At 44.0% G+C, this 22149-nt stretch overlaps 1 protein-coding gene across 4 annotated transcripts in view; it reads left to right on the forward strand.

The window, feature by feature from the left end:
• Nucleotides 1-22149, forward strand: part of Camk1d (calcium/calmodulin dependent protein kinase ID) — a 401898-nt gene that overhangs the window by 327462 nt on the left and 52287 nt on the right. For all 4 annotated transcript variants that reach the window (XM_036187629.1, XM_036187632.1, XM_036187631.1 and 1 more), the window contains exons 4-5: nt 12993-13131; nt 20963-21089. In XM_036187629.1, the coding sequence (XP_036043522.1) occupies nt 12993-13131; nt 20963-21089 (266 nt within the window). The remainder of the gene's footprint in view (nt 1-12992; nt 13132-20962; nt 21090-22149) is intronic.

The raw sequence follows: 22149 nt of genomic DNA on the forward strand, positions 1-22149 counted from the left end.
CTACAATGCGGGGGTCTTTTGTGTCTAGTTTATGCTCTGAGCACTGTGTTCTCAGTATGCTTGTGACACAGTCATGCATGTCAGTACTTCCTATGAGTGGAGAGTCTCTGTATCTACTGTACGTATACGTCACATTTTGTTCATCCATTCATCTGTTGATCGACCTGTGGGTTTATCTCCACTTTTTTGGCTATGGAAAATAGCTCTGCTGTGAATGTGGATATATGAGTTTTTACATGGATATGTTTTTGGTTCTCCCAGGTATATACTTAGGAATGAAGTTGCTGGGCCATCATCTGTATTTTAGCTTTGTGAGGAACTGAAAGCTGCTTTGCAGAGTAGCTTCGTATTCCAGTCAGATATTTGTCATGGTGATAAAGTACCCAAGTGAATCAGCTAAGAGGAAGGATGGTTTATTCAGGGTCACAGTTTAGGAGACCATTATTCATAGATCTTGGGAACACTTAAGAAGATATTTGTCATTTTGATATGCACACACTGTGCTCCTATTAGTAATTTAAAATGTTTGTGAATGTGTAGGCTCTCATTCAATGTCATGCGAGGCCTTTTCCCTCCTACAGTGAGTATGAAGGGAGAACGTGTGGGTGCCAGGAGGCAAAGGATGGAAAACCCATCAGTAAGACTTACGCTTGTCCACAATGGGTTCTAGAACACACAGGCAGTGTGTTTTGCAAGCTGCCTACCCCACACCCACGTGCATCTTCTGTAGGATTGCAACCATTTGAGCTAAGGGAGAAAGAGCCTGGTGCAGAGGCTGCTCGCCCACACCTGCTGCATTCCATTGTTTTAATCATAAAAGAGCACATCCACTTGCCAAGACGTTTCTGTGCATGATGCATATCTATACAGTTACAAGAAAAGGCTTTCCAGGAGTTAATCTGTCAAAACACGCAACAGTAAAATGGCATTCCATAGCTGCTTTCATTCCATGATTTCACCCCACCTTGCCTGTGTGGATGGATTGGATCATGACATTGCCAGCCAATCATCCACACTCTGTGGCTGGGGGTCACTATCTCCCCACACTCTGCTCTAGCTCACTAACCTGCCCATTAGCACATCATCTAAATGTATTTTTGGCATAGTGTTTTAAAGTAATGGCTGTAGACATGTGCTAAAGGCTTCTGTCATTCAGATGCTTTTAGCTGTGACCTCCTATTGTACAGTAGGACACTGAGTTGTGCCCAGGCTCTCTTTACAAAGCCACATAGAACAGCCATTTAGTGGAGGTAGACTCAGGACTCTAGAACATCCTTTCAGGGTGTGGCTACTTGATCAAAACAAAAGAGACAAAGTATAATGCTCAGACTAGCTCAAACTCAGATGGCTGAGAGAATTGAACGTTAATGAGTAAATGAATGAATAAATGAATGAGGTGGAAATTTCAAGAGGAGTGACGCAGCAGTCTACGCTAAAGGACATAGGTTACAGAATGTTTCTGTTATGAACTGGAGCACATGGATTGAGGTTTACATGGCTGTGTGAGAATGTCATGCTCAGCTAGACCCAACCCATACTCAACTATGCAGTTTTGTATAACATATGTCATAGTGTGTGTGTGTGTGTGTGTGTGTGAGAGAGAGAGAGAGAGAGAGAGAGAGAGAGAGAGGGAGAGACAGAGAGAGGGAGATCGGGTGTGTGATGTCAACATCAGCAATCTTCCTTTATTGACCTCTATCTTATTTTTGAGACACAGCTCTCACTGAACCTGGAAATCACTGATTGAATTTCAGGCCACTGAATTTATTGGCTACTAGGTAGCAAATATTAAGGGTTTTTTTGTTTTGTTGTTGTTGGTGGTGGTGGTGGTGGTGGTGGTGGTGGTGGTGGTGGCGGGGTGTGTGTGTGTGTGTGTGTGTGTGTGTGTGTGTGTACGTACCCAGGGATGAAACAGTAGCGAGTGAGGCAAACATGGCCACACCCTTGTGGAGCTCCCCATATGGGAGAGGATGGAACCAGGACAAAAGGACAAACTTTGCACAGATGAACTTGCTGGCAATTGATTACAGCCAACAAGGGCTGTGCAAAAATACAAAGTGCTAAGCAAGAATGAAGCCGAGGACCTAATGTTGTGTGGGCACCAGGAAAGACTCGACTCCTCTGAAGCCGTGACATTCAAGCTGGGATCTTAAATGATAAACGAAGGCAGGAGACTAAAACTATGCAGAGGCTTGGCCTTTGAGATGCTCCACAGGGAAAGGACCTGCCATCAACCTGACAGCCTGAGTTCAGTCCCTAGAACTCACATGATGGAAGGAGAGGATCAGCTCCCACAAGTTGTCCTCTGACTCTCACATATGTGCTGTGACATGGATGTACACACACACACACACACACACACACACACAAAGTCAATAATAAATAACAAATACATAAATGACTATTTTAACATGCAGAGGTTCAACAGATACAGAGAATCTTTGGCCCAGCAGTTGGCTGAACAACAGACAGGCAACCCCTTGGGTCATATTTGCTCTTCTCAAAGCCATGTTCCATCTTCCTTTGCTTTTGTAAATGCATATGTCCTCCCTCACGTGCATTGGAAGATGTTCCATAGAGATCCACATTAGCTAAGAAACAGCAGAACAGATACAAACACATACAGTCCAGTGAAAACAATGAGTAATAGGGTTGAAATGCTCCTTTGTATTTAACATAAAACCAGGGTTATCAGCTTTCTTCAGATTCTGAGTCCCTAAGCATATGTGAATTGCATAATTGTTCTTCATCAGTTTGGAACACACTTACCCAAGATAGGCCATGATATGCTCCCAGCCAGCTGGCAGTCCCCCACATGGGAGCTGTCACTTCTACAGACTCTATAACCAGGTCCTGTCCCGAGACCTATTCCAGAGCCTATTCTTGTTCAGTTTTTAGCTACTGAAGGAATGAAAATTTTCTATCATTCTACAAAGAGTATGATAAAAGAATAGTGATTGAGAGTTACTTAGGAGATGATAAGGTATGCCTCTGGGTATGTCTGTGAGGATGTTTCTAGGCATTAACTTCAGGGGAAAGACCCTCTCTGAACATAGGTAGACCCATTAGGCTGGGGAAAAGGGTTACATGAAATAAAAAATGAGAGTCAGTGAGATACAAACATTCCCATTTCTGCTTCCTGGTTTGCCAAGGTGTGAGCGAGCCACTACACACCGACACCTGTCATCATGAAGCCATCTGCTACCATACCTTCCTCTCCATGATGGACTATATCCTTTCAAACTGAGAGCCAAAATAAATCCTTCCCCTTTTAAATAGCTTTGTTCCAGACATTTGGTCACACTGATGAGAAAAGTAGTTAATACTTCTGCCAAAGAAAATCTTTCTAATTGGAACTAATTTCAGAAAGGCCGATATGTAATTGTCAAAGAGCTAATTATGGGATTTTTCCAGTCTCATATTTAAGACACTCAAGACCATCTGTTGTCACAAGGCTCATGCTGAATGAGTTCACCCAGGTCACTTGTCATCTGGGGCTAATAAGAACATCATTAACCGACAGCATCCCAGGCAACATGCCATACTGGGGTGATAGCCTTCTCAGCCCCACCTGCAAACCCTTATACACATGAAGAGGGACCTACCATTGCAGAATCAAAGAACTCACATAGAAGGGTAGAAACTTGAACAAATCTCCATCCTAATGCTTGAATATGTTAAAAACCTAGCCCAGTTGTGGGAACAGGAAAAGTGGGGCCTCCCCGTCTTTAAAAAGTAAATAAATAAAACCAAAGCTGCCCTGTGTCCTGCCCAATGGCAGCTCTTTGTTCTTTTTAACTCCCTCCTGGGATGCCTTGTCAGAAGTTCGCAAAGGCATCTTTTCTCATTGTTTAACTTATTTTTAAGACGTGTAGAGTCATTCCTTTTATAGGAGAGAAAATGAGTCTCAGATAATTCGGTCCCGTGTGCCCTTCTTTGCATACTCAAGACTCGTCCAATGCCAAGGTGTAGAAGACACTGTGTATGCCAGTGACTCTGGGGACACTGCTGGGAGCCTTGACTTTGTGTTGTTCTCTGCCCCCCCCCACACACACTTGTCTTTCAGTAGCAATGGTCAAGCTTGGCCAGGTGCCCTTCTTCATTTCCATGAAGTCACTTTTCTCCTGTTTCCTGCCTTTCTGTGTAGTCCTTATCTAGCTCTTCCTTATCTGACCCAGAACTAGCATTGTCTCTCCCTTTCCTCTAACCTAGACACCCTCTCTCAGTAGATCACACCTGTAACTTGACTGGAAAGATCTTTGACATACTGATGTCTCACTAGTTGTCAACTCTATCCTTGGCTTGACCCTCTAAAGTTTACACACTCTTGACTTCTCTATATAGTAGGCATCTCTTAGTTCTATATATCCTACCCAGGGCTCTAAGTCTGTGTCATCCAGCATGTGCCTCCTAACACTAACTAAAGTTAAGTAAAATTAGAAAATCACTTTTTCAGTTAGTGAGACACATGTTATTAGTGGCTTCCATATTGGACAATAGAGAAAACAAGTATTTCCATAATTAGAGAATTCTGTTTTTCAGCACCCTCCATAGTTTTACTATTCCAAAGCTATACTTTTATCAGGGTCCTTGTATTAGCTAGGGGTTTCTATAGGAAAAAAAAAATAGATAGTGATTGGTTATCATAGGTTCATGAGACTAAAGAGACTGAGATGTTCTACAATCTGCCATCTGCAAATTAGAGAGCCAGGAAAATCACTGACATAATTCAGTCTACATGCAAAGGCATTCAAGCCAGTGGTGCATAGATGCATATCTAAAGATGGGGAAGGCCACCATTTCAGCTCTAGCCATCAGGCAAAAAGGAAAAAGAGTAAATTCTTCTTTCATCTGTAGTAGGAATCTTAAAGAGTCTTATTAATAAAATCAAACCCGAGGCCAGTTATTGGGGTGATTGCTGGAAGATCAGAGAAGCAGAACAAGCCACAGCTATCTCACCTTGCTAGTTCCTCAGGTGATCCTGTTTCCTCAGGCTGGAAGCTTCTGCGTCCTCTTCCACATGAATCTCAGCTGAACTGTGTTGCTCCAAAGCCTGACGCTTAACAAACCAAATGCTTAACTAACTACATGCTTTTTCTTTTTAGATCCTGGTCCTCGGGTCTTATATACCTTTCTTTCTCTTTCTGCCCCCACTCCTTGGGATTAAAGGTTGGGTTTCTGGGATTAAAGGTGTGGGTCACCATGCTTAGCTGTTTCTAAAGTGGCCTTGAACTCAGAGATCTGGCTAGCTCTGCCTCCTAAGTGCTGGGATTAAAGGTGTGTACCACCACCACCCAACTTCTGCTATAGTTTGCTCTGACCCATTTTCTAGCCACCATTTCTGGCTCTGTTCTAGTGGCTGTCTGTTCTCTGACCGCAGATAAGTTTATTTCGGGGAACACACAATATTTCAGGGAACACAATACCCACCACATTTCCCCTGTTTTTGTCTAAAATTTAAAAAGGTTATAACTAATACAAGAACAATCATATCCAATAAGTATATACAATATACATAGTAAAGATTTACATTAATGATGTCTAGTCCATTAACATTTGACAGATTCAGATAAACTCCATTAATATGTAACAATATCCAGTCCAGTAACATTTGATAAACTCAGACAAAAAAATTCATTACTTATCCTATTTAAAACAAATAGTTCCTTTTTGTAAAAGTAGATTCCATAATCTCCCTTTTTATCTTATCATATCCATATTCTCTCTTTGCATAATAGATTCAATAATCTACCTTTTGTCATCTTTCTCTTTCTCTTTTTAGAGTAGATTCAAGGATCTACCCATTTATCCTATTATTTTTTTATCATTTTTTCTCAGAGTAAATTCAGTGATCTATCTCATATCTATATTATCCTTTTTCTTTCTTTTTTTTTTTTAAACCTCAACTCTACTTTTTGGGTTAATTGTCAAGTCCTGTATCATTTGTCCAGCCGCTGCATAATGAGAAAGTGCAGGGCTTGTTTCAAGTCCTTGTTCAAGTAGTCCATCAGGCTGGATCATCTCAGCCAGTCATCTCGAAATTGTCCTAAGCAGTTTGTAGTCCAAAGTTGATCTTTCCATGGTGTTAATAGTTTTACCATAGTCCATGTGCCAGGAAAATCACTGACATAATTCAGTCTACATGCAAAGGCATTCAAGCCAGTGGTGCATAGATGCATATCTAAAGATGGGGAAGGCCACCATTTCAGCTCTAGCCATCAGGCAAAAAGGAAAAAGAGTAAATTCTTCTTTCATCCATGTCTTCTTCTATTCGAAGTCTCAACAGATCATGTGATGCCCAGCCGTGTTGGGGAGGGCTGCCTACTTCATGGAGTCCATTCAATTTCAACAGCAATTTCTTCCATAAACAGCCTCACAAACATACTTAGAAATTATGCTCAACCAGAACCCTGGACACTCAATAACTCAGTCAAGTTAACAAAGAAACTCAGTCATTGCAACTCACAGTTCAGAGTGGTGTCACCATCTACCCATTCCTCAAGTCAAAACTCAGAGGTGTTCTGGGGTCTTCTCCTTCCAGCAAACTGACACTAACTTCATCTATGGACTTTCTCCAAAACATGCCCCACACCTTTCCAGTGATCTTGGACTCCTGTGTCCCTCAGTCAGATACCAACCCCTCTACTTACTCCCCCCTGATCTGCCTGTTTCCAGTCTAGCTTATACAACCCATCTCCAGCAGTGACCAGAAGTGAAGGGGGAGGTGTGTAAGACCAAAATACATGGTATGAAATTCTCAAAGAACTAATAAAAAAATATTTATTCTTTTAGAATACTCTGGCTGAGTGCTGGTGGTACATGCCTTTAATCCCAGCACTTGGGAGGCAGAGCCAGGCAGATCTCTGTGAGCCAGCCTGGACTACAGAGCAAGATCCAAGACAGGCACCAAAACTACACAGAGAAACCCTCTCTCGAAAAACCAAAAAAAAAATAAATAAATAAATAAAAATACTCTGTTTATATCCGTACCACATTTTTAATTAGATTATTTGTTTATTGATGTCCAGTTGTTTGAGTTCTTTATTTATTTTTAGATATTAACCCTCTATTGGATGTGTAGTTGGCTGCTTTATCTAAATGGTGGTGCCTTACAGAAACCTTTTGGTTTTATGACGTTCCATTTATTAATTATTATTCTTTCCTGTGTGTACTGTATCTCTTGTTCATCTCTTCTCTTGGGTACTGGAGATCAAATCTAAGGCCTTGCATAGGCTAAGCACCCCTTCCACAGCTGATTCCATTGTCTCTTTTTATAAGGTTATTGGTAAGTAGGATGAACTGCTTTGCCTTAATTAACTTTTTCAAAGGCTCTGACTCTAATTGGAGCCACTGAGGTATACTGGAGAGTTAAGATTTAAAAATACAGAGTTTAGGGTGGGAAACACAATTCAGCCCCATTGTGCCACATATGAAGAAGAACAAATAGCCAGAATCAAAATATAATGGTACATAGGGGGTTAAATTTTTCTGGTCCATTAGATGGAAAGGCATTTGTTTGTATTTTGGAAATCTCTGAACAGATTGAAGCCTGGCAGATACTGTGAAATGGAGTTCTAAGAATAAATTGTTTTTGAAAATTATTGAAATAGGATTTGATGAAGGAGGAAAGTCTTGATGGCAGAGGTGGGGTGAAGTAGAGCCATGTTCTCACTGTAATGGTTGAGGGTGTCCCCCAGGAGCAAAGTTGTGGGGACCAAAGTTCAATGTAGGAATGGGAATGCTAGGCATTGGGCTGGGAAAGTGAGGGCTTCCCTGACTGACAGAGGAAAATCCTGAGCATTGACAAGTTGAGGCTTGATTGATGAAAAAGTGGAGAAAGAAAATTTGCCCTCTTTCATCCCCTACCCAAAACCCTAGCCTCATCTGTCCTCTGGATCTCAGGGTTTCTCCATTAAAAGAGGCTTCATTGGTAAAGTCTCTTAATCACAACCTGTATGTTCCAGGAAGACCTTCCCCCCAGGACTAAATAAAAAGAAAGCAATTGATTCTCAGAAAACACATTTCTAGCTGGACGGAAAGGGTACATGAAGACCACATTGCTCTTGTATTGTTCCAATGTCTTCTTTCTGTGCTGTCCCTGCCCTGTTACAGGACAGCCTTATGTAACTTCTTATGACAGCTTCTTGTACCTGCCTGGTACAAGAGCACAGCACTCATTAGTCTTCTCCCTGCTACTCGATCTCATCTAAGTAGCATTCTAGGATAGGTTAGTGGCACTCATCTCCCTGTTAATCTCTCTCATCTAAGTAGCGTTCTAGGATAGGTTAGTGGAACTCATTCCCAGCCATCACTGTGGGCACTTCTGTTGATGACTGTGTGGGTGGTGTTGTTGGAAGGTCTATTAGTTGCTTTTCTCACTACTGATATCAAATACCTGACAACAAACAACTTAAGTGAAGAGATCACTTTGGCTTGTAGTTTAAGGGGATACAGCCCATCATAGTAGAGAAGGCAGGGCAGTGAGAGCATGAAGTGCTTGTCCACATTGGATGCACAGTTGGAGGAGAGACTGCACAGGAAGTAGAATACCAAAACCATCATCCCTCACCCTCCAGTGAATCCCTTCTTCCAATGAGGCTCCAAAGCAGCACCACCTGCTAGGGACCAAGTATTGGCTAACAGTTCACATTCACACTATAACAGTTTTACATAAAATTTTACATAGTAATAAGCATCAGATTTTAAGATAACAGAACACTGTCTTTTAAAATCAGGTAGTGGAGGCTAAAGAAATAATAACAGGCAATGTACTTGTTATGTAAGCTTTAGAATCCATGCTGGACCTCCAAGAATTAGGTGCGTGAGACAGGTGGATCCCAGGGTCTCACTGGCCAGCCATTCTAATCAAATCAGTGAACACCAGGTTCGTTGAAAAACCCTCTCTCAAAAAGTAAGGTGGAAAATGATTAAGGAAGATACTCAACATTGACCTCTGGCTTCTCCACGTACAAACATGGTCCTCCACATCCCCATACAAGCGCGCACGCGCGCGCGCGCGCACGCACACACACACACACACACACACACACACACACACACACAGGGGGTGGGGGAGAACCCGGTGGATAAGTTCAAGTACGTGCAAACAGTAGAGTTTGCACTATAATTCTTGGTGCCCTAAAGAAGTTACACTGCATGGTGGTCTACATACACCAGGCAATCCAAGCTTAATGTTTTTTTCAGTACAGCAGCTTTGAAATGGTATCGTGTCTCTTGACAATTATTTTTTCCACTCATAGGGATTTACATAGTTTGAAAGTTTTACAAATAAACTGAATTTTCACTGAGATGGTGACATCAAAGTACTTCACATTTGTATAGTTAAAGTTGACACGTACAGCAGCTGTGGACTGTAATTAGCAAAGAAGATGAGCTACAGTAGCAAAATTCAGTAGAAACTAGCATGCTCTAGCAGCCGTCGGAACTAGAATCCAGGAGAATGAAGAAACGTGGATTATGTCTTGCTTCCTTGGTGTTTGGTAGCCAGTTTGTCTTCCTATGTCTGCGTCCCCTGAGACTGGACCTCTTCCTCCATGGTTGCTTCTGTGTTGACCTTCTGAAGTGCATTGAAAATTAATACTCATTATGATATTAAAATTATGACCATGTTGGATCTTTAGGAATTGAATAGAGGGAAGCTGGGGATAAAGCGCAGTAGAGAAGTGCTTGCCATAAAAGCATGAAGACCTGGGTTCAATCCCCAGCACTCACATAGGAAACACTTACAGGTGAGACAGTATGTGCCTGTAATGGTAATGCTGGAAAATGACTACAAAAGGCTCCCTGGGGTTTGATGGCCAGTCTAGACAACTGATACTGACCTCTGGCTTCCACATGCACATGCACATATGTGCACACACATGCCAGCATGTACACACACAGGCTAGTAGGGCTCTATTCTCATACATGGATGAGTCTATTTATATAATGAATGAACTAATGGCCATTGGATGGATTCTTTTGAGTGGATTCAGTATATAGCTGCTTTGGCTGGGCTGTTGTGTATCCCTTCCACTCTCCATGCAACACTTTACATATCCCCAGACTCAGCCAGCAAGAAGCTCATTGCCAGATGCAGCCTCTTAGCCTTGGATCAGAACCAGAGCCTAGCTAAGGTTTCATCTTTGTAACTCTCCTAATCTATACTATGTTGATAGCAATGGAAGACCAAGACAACTTCCATTCATTCATTGGATCGCATTATCCATGTTCTCCTCCCTTTCCCAAATCTCCTGGTACCTCACGCCCATCCTAATTTCATCACGATGCTCTGCCTGCTTTAATTGAAGAGTTCCATTTTTAACATGGGGCTTTAGCCCTTTCACAGCAGAAGCTTCCCAGAGATGACAGTCATCAAGAAGGTGGCCTCTCCACACAGCCCACACAGGTCAGCTAGCCTAAGAATGTGACCTGTGTCTCACCGCGAGGAAACTTTCCTCTGCTCATGCTGTAACAGTATAACTTCTCATGTCTGCCTCACATGTGCTTTCAAGAATAAGCAGGTGTCTTACTCAGTGGAGGGAAGTGTCTTTTCTCACAGCCCTGGAGGAGTGGGGTACAAGCATAGGTTATTTCTGCTGGGAGCTGCTCTCTTCCTTGCTTGTGGTAGCTTCCGGGGCATATGGGACAGAAATCTCCTTATAAGGATCTAATTCCATCATGGCATCACCACCATTTATGACCTTACCTCAACCTCAGGACGTCCCAAAGTTCTGTCCCCAAATACTATCACTTGAAGAGACAACCGGCTTCAAAGCAGGAATTTGGAGATTTGTTCTTTTTTTTTTGGTTCGTTCATTTCTTAACAGTGGGCGTTGGAAAAAAAAAAATGTGTGCCTCGTGAGAATTTTTTTTTTGAAAGCATAAAGTGATTTGCAAATTTAAGATTTCTTTTTAAATTAATATTGTTACTTTTTTCTGTCAACATTTCCTCAGAGCCCTGGTTTCTAAGGAAACCAAATTCTTCCTGAACGATATTCAGAAGTAGAACTCTGGTGCAATGTGATGTTTAGGATGTCGAATCTTAAATGTCCAGCTAGTGAGGCCTGTGACAGCACTTACCATCCACTGATGCTGATGCTCCAGCTTCCACTGCACCTCTGTCCCATGGCCATGTACATATTTTCATTTTATAGAGTCCATCAAGACCTTAAATATACCACTGTAGAAAAAGACCTCCCAAGAGTAGGAAGCCGGGCAGATGGGGTTCAAGGGAGGCAGAGGGGCAGGCAAGGTTGGGCTGTGGAATGCCTGGTCAGGAGGTGAGACAGTGAGAGGGGTAAGGATTATTGCCTGTCCTCCAGCAGCTGCAGAAGAGACAAAGTGATGACAAGCTGGCCATCCATGGGAGGGCATCACCGGAAGGTGGAGCAATGTTAATGGATGAGCAGTGTCGTTTACCCCTTTGTAGTTGATGTTACAAGTGTGTGGGCCCATGCTGATGAGTAGTGGGCACCCAGGAAAAGCTGAATGAGTGATGAGTAAATAATGAGGTGCGTGCCTGCAGGGCATCCATGCTCACCTTGCCATGCTGCTGCAGTCGACCTATGGTAGTACACCCCCTGGTTCTGCAGAGGGCCAGATATTGAAATCCATCGGGGCTCTAGACCCTTTGCATTTCTAGAAAAACAAAGAATGTAGAGAATTTGGTATTGCTTGCCGAGACAGGGTGTCTGGGAAGCTTGGCTCACTGCAGGATAGATTGTTTAGACGGCACGGTTGTCAGAAAACACTGCCATCTTTGTTGTTTGCCTGTCTTTTTCACTCTCAGGGTTGTTCTTTATTTCTCTGGAGTGCCTTTCCTTCTAGATTGTCAGTTTGCTTTGCAAGGGAAACATTCTCCAAGCACATTATTGCTTAGAACAACGACAGGTAATGGAATAAAACTCTGAAACACGGGTCTTTTATAGCTGCAGTTGTTTTTATTGTCATTATTAGCTTATTACAGAGACGGTTTCAGTGGATCCATTCTTGCACATTAATTGCCATGGCTTGCAGAAAGTGAATCATATCTTCGCATCTGTGTGTGCACTGCTAACATCTATCTTTTGTTGTATTAAAACTGTAAAAACAGGAATTGTTTTAAAAGCTGGTTTATGGTTTTAATATTTCTAAGAAATACATGTTTTGTGTGGTTTTGAAAATGTGGATTTTTTTAAATAGTATGTCCCTTGAGTTTCTTTCCACAATGCCTTAATTATATAGGTAGAGCACTGTTTTTCCAGTGATATATGCATCCTCAAGCTTTGAAGGTAGTTGGTTGTTTCTGTTCTGGCTGCTCCGTCTTATTGATTTATCAGGTTTGAAGCAGTACTTTGAGAGTCTGATAACTTTCAAGGGTGTGCACCTACTCATTGCTGAAAAGTGTTGACTAGATTCATCCACTCATTTACATCAGGAGAAAGGCCAAGGTCCAAAGATGTAAAAGGCACTCATGAACCCAGTGTCTTAGGGCCTAACATTGACTAGAACTCCAGACCCCTGCTGGAAGGCCAGTATGTTGCCTCCAATACTGCCTTGTCATGTAAGACACCCCCAACCCCTACCCATACACACAAAAACATCAGTCCAGTGTCATCTGCTTATATTAGATGATGCTTAATCAGGGAGGCCATTTCAACTTTATATTGTCACAGCAGAATAGATAATAGAGGCCAAGGTCAGGAAAGACTTCTTAGGAATGGCTATGCCACAATCTTGGAGGGTTTTTTTTGGGGTGTGTGTGTGTGTGTGTGTTTCTACTTTCCTTTTTTTCTACCCATTTTTCCTGCTGTGACATAGGTACCTTTTCTAGGGATTGCTCCTGGGAAAATGTTGGGCAAACTCTAAATTAAGAATTGGGTACATGTTTTAAATTTACTTTTAAAAGCAAAGTTTGCTCTTTTATCCTACTGAGAACTCTGAGTGATGGTTTTGCCTGCATCATTTTGCAGTCCTCCATGTCTCTGACATCTTATTTATTTGTTCCACAGTGTGTCCGGTGGAGAACTCTTTGATCGGATAGTGGAGAAGGGGTTTTACACAGAGAAAGATGCCAGCACTCTCATCCGCCAGGTCCTGGATGCTGTGTACTATCTCCACAGGATGGGCATCGTCCACAGGGACCTCAAGGTGAGGCGTTGTTCCACAATGCCATCCAACTATTCCACAATCCACAATGCACCTGCTGGAGAGGGCTGGCTATGGGGAAGGGACGAGGCTGCTTTGAGAAGAGACATGTGGAAAGGGCAGCCGTGTACTTTTTGGGCGTCAGTGCATTAAGGCCAGAAGTAGTTTAAAAGAGAATGAAGATCAATGTAGCTGGCCACCATTTACAAGATTCTGTAGCCATGAGGCAGCCCACAGGTCCATAGAGTGGTGGTTGTGTATTAATTCAAGAACTTCAAAAAGAGCATCCTGTACATGGCAGGAAAACCATGGAGACCCTTCATCCCCAGTGCTGGTTAAGTTGTGTGTGTGTGTGTGTGTGTGATTTTGTTTGCTTGTTTTGTCAATTTGACACAAGCTAGAGTCATCAGGAAAGAGAGAACCTCAATTGAGATAATGCCTTCATAAAAATGGCCTGTAGACAGGACATGGGGGCAGTGTGATCAGTGATTAATATGCAAAGGCTCAATCCACTGTGGGGAGTGCTACCTCTGAGCAGGTGGTCCTGGGCTGTAAGAAAAAAAGCAGCTGAGTGAGCCATGGAGATCAAGCCAGTAAGCAGCACTCCTCCATGGCTTCTGAATCAGTTCCTGCCTCCATGTTCCTGCCTTGAGTTCCTTCCAGACTTCCCTCAGTGATAGGCTGTGACCTGGGATAGACTATCAGATGAAATCAACCCTTTCCTACCTAGGACACCCCCAGTGGAGCTCTTCAGGGCCGTGTCCCACATCCAGCCCTTTATAAACACAGTAGCCATATGTGAAAGAGAGGAAAGAGCAGGGAGGGGAGAGTGTGGGGGACAGGAAGAAGGTCGCACTGCAGTAGGTGCAGTAAATGAGCTTACAGGTACAGCTGTCCTCTGGTGTCCTGAAGGTCCCTTTCCCCCCTCCCCTCTCTCCTCCTCTTCCTCCCATCTTCCTCCCTCTCCTCCTCTCTTCCCCATTCATTCACCATCTCTCCATTTTCTTGTTTTCCCTCCTTCCCTTCCTTCTTGTTGATTTTGTCTGGTTGCTTTTTTAAATAGAATTTTACTATACAGATTAAACTGGCTTCAGGTCTCTGGCTTTCACCTCCTGGGTGATGAAACTGTAAGTCATTGTCTTTTCTGAGGTATGGGTATAGTGATTTTTCATCTATTATCACTGAAGAGTTTGGGCCTTATAGTGGCCACCTTAGTGTCCCATTCCCTTCCCCCACCTGGATTTTAGTAGCTGTCACACACAAGGACTGGGAAGTCAGTGAGAGCAGGCTGTTGATTCCAGGTTGTGGTGTGGCTTTATGCTACAGTGTTACAGGTCTAGCCTCCATACCCTACTGAGACAAATGTCCACCCCCTAGCACACATGTGCACCACTCTATATATAAACACAAGGATGACTTGCAAGCACGCTGCCCTTAGCAGGAAGTCAGCTAGAGTCAACTATAAACATTTGTTAAACAGAAGTTGAGCATCTCCATCATCTGCTCTTGGGTATCAAGGAGTAGAATGGCATAGCTTTCCCTTCATGAAGATTCCCCTTTGGGTTGGGGTGTGGCTTGGTGGCTGAGCACTTGCCTAGCATGTTCAAACCCTAGGTTCCATGCCCAGCACCACAACATTTTTTATTAATTTTTTTCATTTATTTTACATACCAACCAGAGTTTCCTCTTCCTTCTCTCCTCCCATCCCCACCCCACCCTGCACCTCCCATCTACCCCCCTCCCCATCCGCTCTTCCTCCATCTCTGTTCAGAAAGAGGCAGGCCTCCCATGGCACCAACAAAGCATGGCACATTAATTTGAGGCAGGACCATTTATTTTTGTTTGTTTATTTATTTATTTATTTATTTATTTATTTATTTATTTTGAGACAGGGTTTCTTTTGTGTAGCTTTGGAGCCTTTCCTGGAACTCACTCTGTAGCCCCGGCTGGCCTCAAACTTACAGAGCTCTGCCTGTCTTTGCCTCCCGAGTGCTGGGATTAAAGGCGTGCGCCACCACCGCCCGGCTAGGACTTTTTTTTTTAAATCAATTTAAAAAGAAAAGATGTACTCCAGAGCTTTCTCTTTTTCTTTCCATGTATCATATTCTCTCATCATTTTTCTGGTTCCATTTTCCCCCTTCCCCCATAGTCCATCTTAGGACCTTCTAGAGATCTCCTTCAGAGATGTGAAACTGTTAACCTAAATCAGTGTTGTTGAGGAGGTCAGTAAGATTTGTGTTCTGGCTCTGCCCATAAGGACTCTGAACAAGCAGATCTACAGAAGACCCATGAATTTGCCTTTCTAGTGAGTGGTGATGCCTTTCAGGTGACAGTGACGCCAGTCTGGGGACCCCGCTTGAGGAACACTGAAGAAAGAGACATAGGGGTGTCAACAAGCCCTTCTGCCTTTTGCTATCTCCTTGCTGGCAAACAGGCTGTGAGTATGATGAGCTCATGCTTGGAGCCCCGAGGCTCTGCTGAGTAAGAGAGAAGCTAGGTCAGCCAGCCCAGCGCCTCCCTCCATGCCAGGCTGCACTCCTTCCCTGCTCTTTTGTGCCCCCCGCCACATGCCACGTCCGTGGTTTGAACCTATATTTGTTGCTAAGCAAGTTGGTGCTGCGACTTCAGAGAGGCGGTGTGCAGGGCCATCTGCACTGCCTAGGAAATAAGTTCTAAACAATGAAGACTTATCCAGGAAGAGTGGTGTTCATGTCCCCCTTAAAAAGCGGGTCCGTGAGACAGGAGACCATTTTCCACTTTACCGACAAGCGCTTGCAGCTCTCAGCCTCGGGAACTTCGGGAACACCAGGCCCTTCCGGAAGTGCATTCCATGGCAATCAAAAAGAAGGGAGAAGATGATTTTGACAACTGGGCTTACCCTTGTGGCAGAACACAGTGGCTGCATTAGGACTTTTGTGGGATCTCTTTGCAGAGGCTCCAAGGAGTTTCATCCATGTGGTGTTAAATTTTCATCAACTCCCGATAACATGAAGGCCACCCAGTCCAAGCTGCAGCAACAGCCAGCCTGACGGTGCTAATGAAAGCCATATGTAGGGTCTGCGATGCTACCCTAACCCGTGATCAAACATGCCCACTTCTCCTTCCAAATAGATGTTCTTATGTGGGCCCTAGGAAACCACTAGAGACAGCCCGGTGCTCTGTTGTGTTAAAGTACAGGGAGCGAGAAAGGAAGTGTGTACGACCCCCACATGGAACCTCATTGATGTTTAGAGATGGAGGACCCTGTGTGGGCAGCAGCCCTGGGCCCTGCAGGCTGTTTAGCAGCTCCCCTGAATTCTACCCTCTAAAATTCCAACGCCCTTCCTGGAGGCATAGAAATGAAAATGTCTCTAGGCTTTGCTGAACTTTGTCCACAGAGGGACGAAACTGTCCCCCCCCCCCCCCCCTCCCCTGCCCCTTGAGATGTCTGGATTCACTGTGGTGTTCTGTGCAGCAGTAACTTTCCCAGAAATGTGTTGAATGAAATTTTTTAAGGTTTATTATGTAAAGTACTACCAGAAAGGGAGCTTCATAGCCTAATTTGAATGTTAGCCCACAGTTGTCTTACAGAAATGCCATAATACGTAGCAAAATAATTTTTCAGGTGAGACCAGGCCCTTCTGAGGGTCCCCTTCAGGCAGGAAGAACTGTGATGAGGCACATATGTTCTTTGTGGCCTTCACACCCACAGCCTTCATACTGCTCCTGATGACCTTTCACCCAGGTCATCCCTTAGGGGATCCCTTGACCACTTCAGCTTTGCCTCTGTATCCCCACCTGCCAGGAAAAGCCTTGCTGCCATTACCAAACCTTGAGACAAGTCAAAGTATTGATCCCAACAGTGACTGTCTAGTTGAGTAACCCTCTTCTGAGATAATTGTTCAGGAAAGCATCCTACTGACCAGAACGAACCACCTGTGGGGTTAGGGGTGTGTGTGTGTGTGTGTGTGTGTGTGTTGGGGGTGGGTACTCGGCAATCCCTTGCCTGAGTTGAACTTCCTTTGGTAGCATGAGTCACATGCTTATCTCCCCAGCTGTAGAAATCCTGGGACAAGGAAAATTAAAAGCCAGTGGTGATGAAATAGAGCTCTCTCTTGGCATCTGTGACTGAGTCTTACAGTTCATTAATGGATAATTCCTAAACCCCATGCATTTTACAACAAGAGGAAGCCCCTCCCCCATTTCCCAAGCATTTCAACTGATTCAACTACAGACTGGCCCATTTCGTTTTCATTTCAAAGCCCCCATCAGCACCACTTGATTTCCTTCAAATCCCACTCTTCACAAAATTGTCATGGTGACTCCCGACTCCAATTACTCTTTGCGTCACTACTGCAGGTGACTGAAAATATTTTTCCCTTTGGATTCTGTTAAAGGAAAAAAAATGTTTTGACATTTGTTGCAGCAAGGAAGAAATCTTTTTTGAGACTGCTGCCATAGGGGAGAAAGATTGAGCCCAGAGAGCACAAGAAGAACAGTGGTACTTAGAGTAGAACAGGGTTGGGTAGAGGAGAGCACAGGGCCTGCAGGATTACTAAGAAGGACTGGGTAGAGCAGGGTGGGGTGGAGGAGAGCACAGGGCCTGCACAATTACTAAGAAGGACTGGGTAGAGCAGGGTGGGGTGGAGGAGAGCACAGGGCCTGCAGGATTACTAAGAAGGACTGGGTAGAGCAGGGTGGGATGGAGGAGAGCACAGGGCCTGCAGGATTACTAAGAAGGACTGGGTAGAGCAGGGGTGAGGTGGAGGAGAGCACAAGGCCTGCAGGATTGCTAAGAAGGACACTGGGTAGGTGATTCAGTCCTCCAAATGCTCTCTCTACAAGCATGAAAACCTGAGATGGGTTTGGCCACCAACACCCCATAAAGAAGCCAGGCATGGCAACGCACACCTATAATCCCAGCACTGGGGAGGCAGAGACAAGAGGATCCCTGGAGCTCACTGTCCAGCCAGGCTGAGCCCAGTTGGCAGCCTCCACATTCAGTGGAAAGAGCCTGTCTCAAAAGAAAAAAAAAAGTGAAAAGCATTTGAGGAAGATCCTTAGTGTTGACCTCTGGCCTCCATGTGTTCCATTACTTCAACACACTCTCTCTCTCTCTCTCTCTCTCTCTCTCTCTCTCTCTCTCTCACTCACACACACACACACACACACACACACACACACACACAAATAATTTTTAAAGGAAATTATTAAAGACATCAGGATTCTTGCTAAGACATCCTAACAGTGGTGAGGACCAGGGCCATGCTGGTTATAGCTCAGTGGTAGAGCCCTTACCTAGCACATGCAGGGCCCTGGGCTTGACCCTCAGTGTCACAAAATAATAAATGAATAAATAAATAAGGAAGATAAAATAATAATTAGAAAAAAATAAAGTGACCTCACAACTCTCTTGCAAAAGGCAGACCAAGGACTCATACATGGACAAAGATTCTCCTCTTTGACCCAAACTGATCAAAAGAATCATCTTAGATCTATAGAACACAAGATCCCTGGATATCTGACCAAACCTCCTATCTCCCACCGTCAATACCATGTCACCCTGTCTAATGCCTTAAGCAAAAGTCCTATCAAGTTGGCCTGGCCACTGTCCCCCTTACTTACTCAGTTCTTCCCATGACTGTCTTCCAACCTGCCCGTGGCTGAAAATTGCCACTTACCTCTGTAGCACTGGACTTGAATCAGGTCCCTCTTCCTATAAAGCCCCATGGTGGTGGTGAAGAGTACTCCTTGCCCTTAAAAATGTCAGAGTAAGTGTTTCTTTAACAGCATCAGAAGCACCAGAGGAAGAACTTGGTCATATTTCAGGGATGGGGATCCCTCTAAAGTGAGTTCGCTTCATCCATGCTGAGACTGTGCTTGGCTGGCCTGGCTAGAGAAAGAGGAACTTGAGAGTCCAAGGTCAAGGCTTTGTATTGAAGAGGGCTCAGAGGATCTTGGCCAAGGTTTGGTCAAGGACATAGTCTTGGACAATCCTTACACTTTCTTCATAGCAGAGACTGCATGCCAGAATTCCTGCCCGCAGAGGCCCACTCCTACCCCATCTCAGATCTACCAAAGGATGTTTCTCCTCTGTTTAATATCCTCACAGGTGAACAGTTGATGACAAAAGACCAAGAAACACTTTCTAGACAAGTTTTGTCACTCTACATATAATAATTCCTAAAATTCAATGTGTAGCAACCAAGATGGACCCCAGAAGCCTGACAGGAGAAAATGGCTTTATCCTGGGGCTTGATGGGGGGAGGGAGGTAAGCTAGTCTGGACATAGGGTGAGAAAATGATCTTCCATTCAAGATCTTTCATTCTGCTCTCGTTCCTTTAAGGTTTATTGTAGACAAGAAAGAGCCACAAGTACTTATTCACTCACTAAGTCTTCAGATTGTCCTGGTGGTTGGATGTTCCAGGACTGTCCTGACCACCATTTCTCTGAGAGATAACATCAACTGAAGCCACACAAAAAGTAAAGGTTAAATAAAAATACACATTCGTCTTCCATGTTGAGTTTCTCAGCCCCGTGGAGCAGGGGCTAGCCTGAGACAGGTGCATCATGGTACCCATAAGCCCCACCCCAATCCTGGCTAGCACCAATGACAATTCCCAGTTTGCATAAAACTCCATATCAATAATATTTCATTGTCTGCCCCAGGAAGTCCCTCCTATATGTCACTGATATTGCAAAATTGCAGTGAAGACATGCTGAGCACAGAGATATACCCCTGTAATCCCAAGGGGGCTGAGGCAGGAGGATGATAAGCTTGAAGCCAGTCTGGATCCCACAGTAAGTTCCAGGCCAGCGTAGACTACATAATAAGATCCTCCTGTATCAAAGCAAAATGACACAGACAACCAAACAAACAAATCAAAGACTGCAGGTCTGGAAGGTACACTGAAACCTCTGTTGTGTGGAACCCCTGTCTGAACTCTCCCTGTACATAGGGGTAACAGGAAGACACTGTGGCTTGTGCTTGACAGAAAGGCAACCAGAAGAGAGGTATCTGTGGGCACATGACAAGGAAGTGCCGCTTTTTTCATTTCCAAAGTTCTCCTCCTTCCCCTGAAAGGGGTGTGAGCAGGTAGCAATGATCTCAGCAAGGTGCCGCCCATGTGCCAGGATTACAAGACGTGGCGGGACAGCCAGGAGAGAGTCTTGATCACAGCAAAATGACCTGCAAGTGTCTCTGGCTTAAAAAGAAAGGAAAGGAAAGGAAAGGAAAGGAAAGGAAAGGAAAGGAAAGGAAAGGAAAGGAAAGGAAAGGAAAGGAAAGGGAACTCATGGGAACCTGCAAATCCTGCAAATATGGTTTCATCTCTGGGGAATCCTGTTCCCCTAGCCAAGAAATAAAATGACAAGGTCTGAGAGCCATCAACTTCTTAGGTTCCCTCAAAATGTGGTTTTTCATTGCAAAGAGGCAACACTACTAGTCAAGGCAAAGAATGACAATGAAGACTTGCTTGTACCAATGCTCTGCAGGGCCCTCTGTGGCCTGCTTAGTGAGCACTGCTGTTCTAATTGACATCTGTTGACGTAGACATTGTCTATACTAAAGGTCAAGGTTGTTCTTAATTGTGAGATTTGATGACTCTCCCTAAGTAAGGTAGCTTTAAATGTACCTACTGTTCAACTGTTTGCTTGCTTGTTTCTAGTTCTGGGGATCGAGTCCAGGGCCTCTTGTATGTTAAGCAAGCCCCCTACCACTGAGCTACATCCCCAGTCCTCATTTTATTTTTTATTTGGAGAGACATGTTCTCCCAGGTAGCTGGGCTATAGGTCTACACTCCAGTTTCGGTTTACAACCTCTAAGCTGTCTTTATTTTGTTTTATTTTTTCTAGCCTGAAAATCTCTTGTACTACAGTCAAGATGAGGAGTCCAAAATAATGATCAGTGACTTTGGTTTGTCAAAAATGGAGGGCAAAGGAGATGTGATGTCCACGGCCTGTGGTACCCCAGGCTACGTTGGTAAGAACAGTGTATGTGCAAGTGAATGCATGTGTATACCCACAAAGTTGAGCATGGCAACATCATCTTCATCCTGAAGCACTGGAGCCCAGCACATATTACAACTGCCTGCCTTCCTCTTGAAGGAAAGATAAAAATACCAAGAGACACCATAGCAAGTTAGCAGTGAAGTGGTTTCCATGAAACCTTTTAGCAGTTGGGTGGAATTCCTATTTGATTTGGTTGTGGGCCCGACTAGAGTCTGAGAGCAAAATGGGATGAATTCCCAGGTTCTAATACCAGAATTAGTGTGTGTGTGTGTGTCTATTTTTGGATGATTTACAGTGAAACACTGAACCTACAGTAAGGTGCAGGCAGACTCAATAAAACATGCAAAATGTTGAGATCAATGCAGCCAGAGAGGAAATACTTGTATGAGGAATATGGAAGAAGCCATAAGGAAGTTATCCTCTCAAGTCAACTCACCCTGATCTGTGCAGGCAAAGCCAGAAGTTATACTTTTTCCTAAATGCATAACTGTATCTTTCTTCCTGTTATTCATACAAAATGCAGAGAAGGCTACCAATAGCTGTGAACATTTGGTCTCTGAGATTCACCTTCTGCTTTCTGGAGTATGCCTACAGGAATTGTGTTAGCTTGCTGTTACTGTAACAAACACCTGAGATAATCAACTTATAAAGAGAAAAGGTTTATTTTGCCTTGTGGCTTTGGAGGCTTCAGACTGTGAATGATTGGCCCTGTAGTTGTTGGCCTTGCAGCAAAACCATGGCAACAGCATCTGGCAAAACCATTCACCATGAGACTGGGACATGATGGGAAAAGAGTGGGATATTAATAACTCCTTCAAAGGTGTAGCCCCAATGACCAGGACACCTCACAATAGGCCCAACTTCAGTGTTCTGCCATCTCCCCAAAGCACCACATGCTGGGGACCAAAATTCTATCACATGAGCCCTTAGGGAACATTTATCCAGGAAACTGTTCATATCCCTGAGTCAATCACTTACCAAATGTGTACTCTGTGTCTACCGTGTCCCCAGCACTGTTCTGAACATTGCTC

This window comes from Onychomys torridus, chromosome 5 (genome assembly GCF_903995425.1).
Source record: "Onychomys torridus chromosome 5, mOncTor1.1, whole genome shotgun sequence".
NCBI lineage: Eukaryota > Metazoa > Chordata > Mammalia > Rodentia > Cricetidae > Onychomys > Onychomys torridus.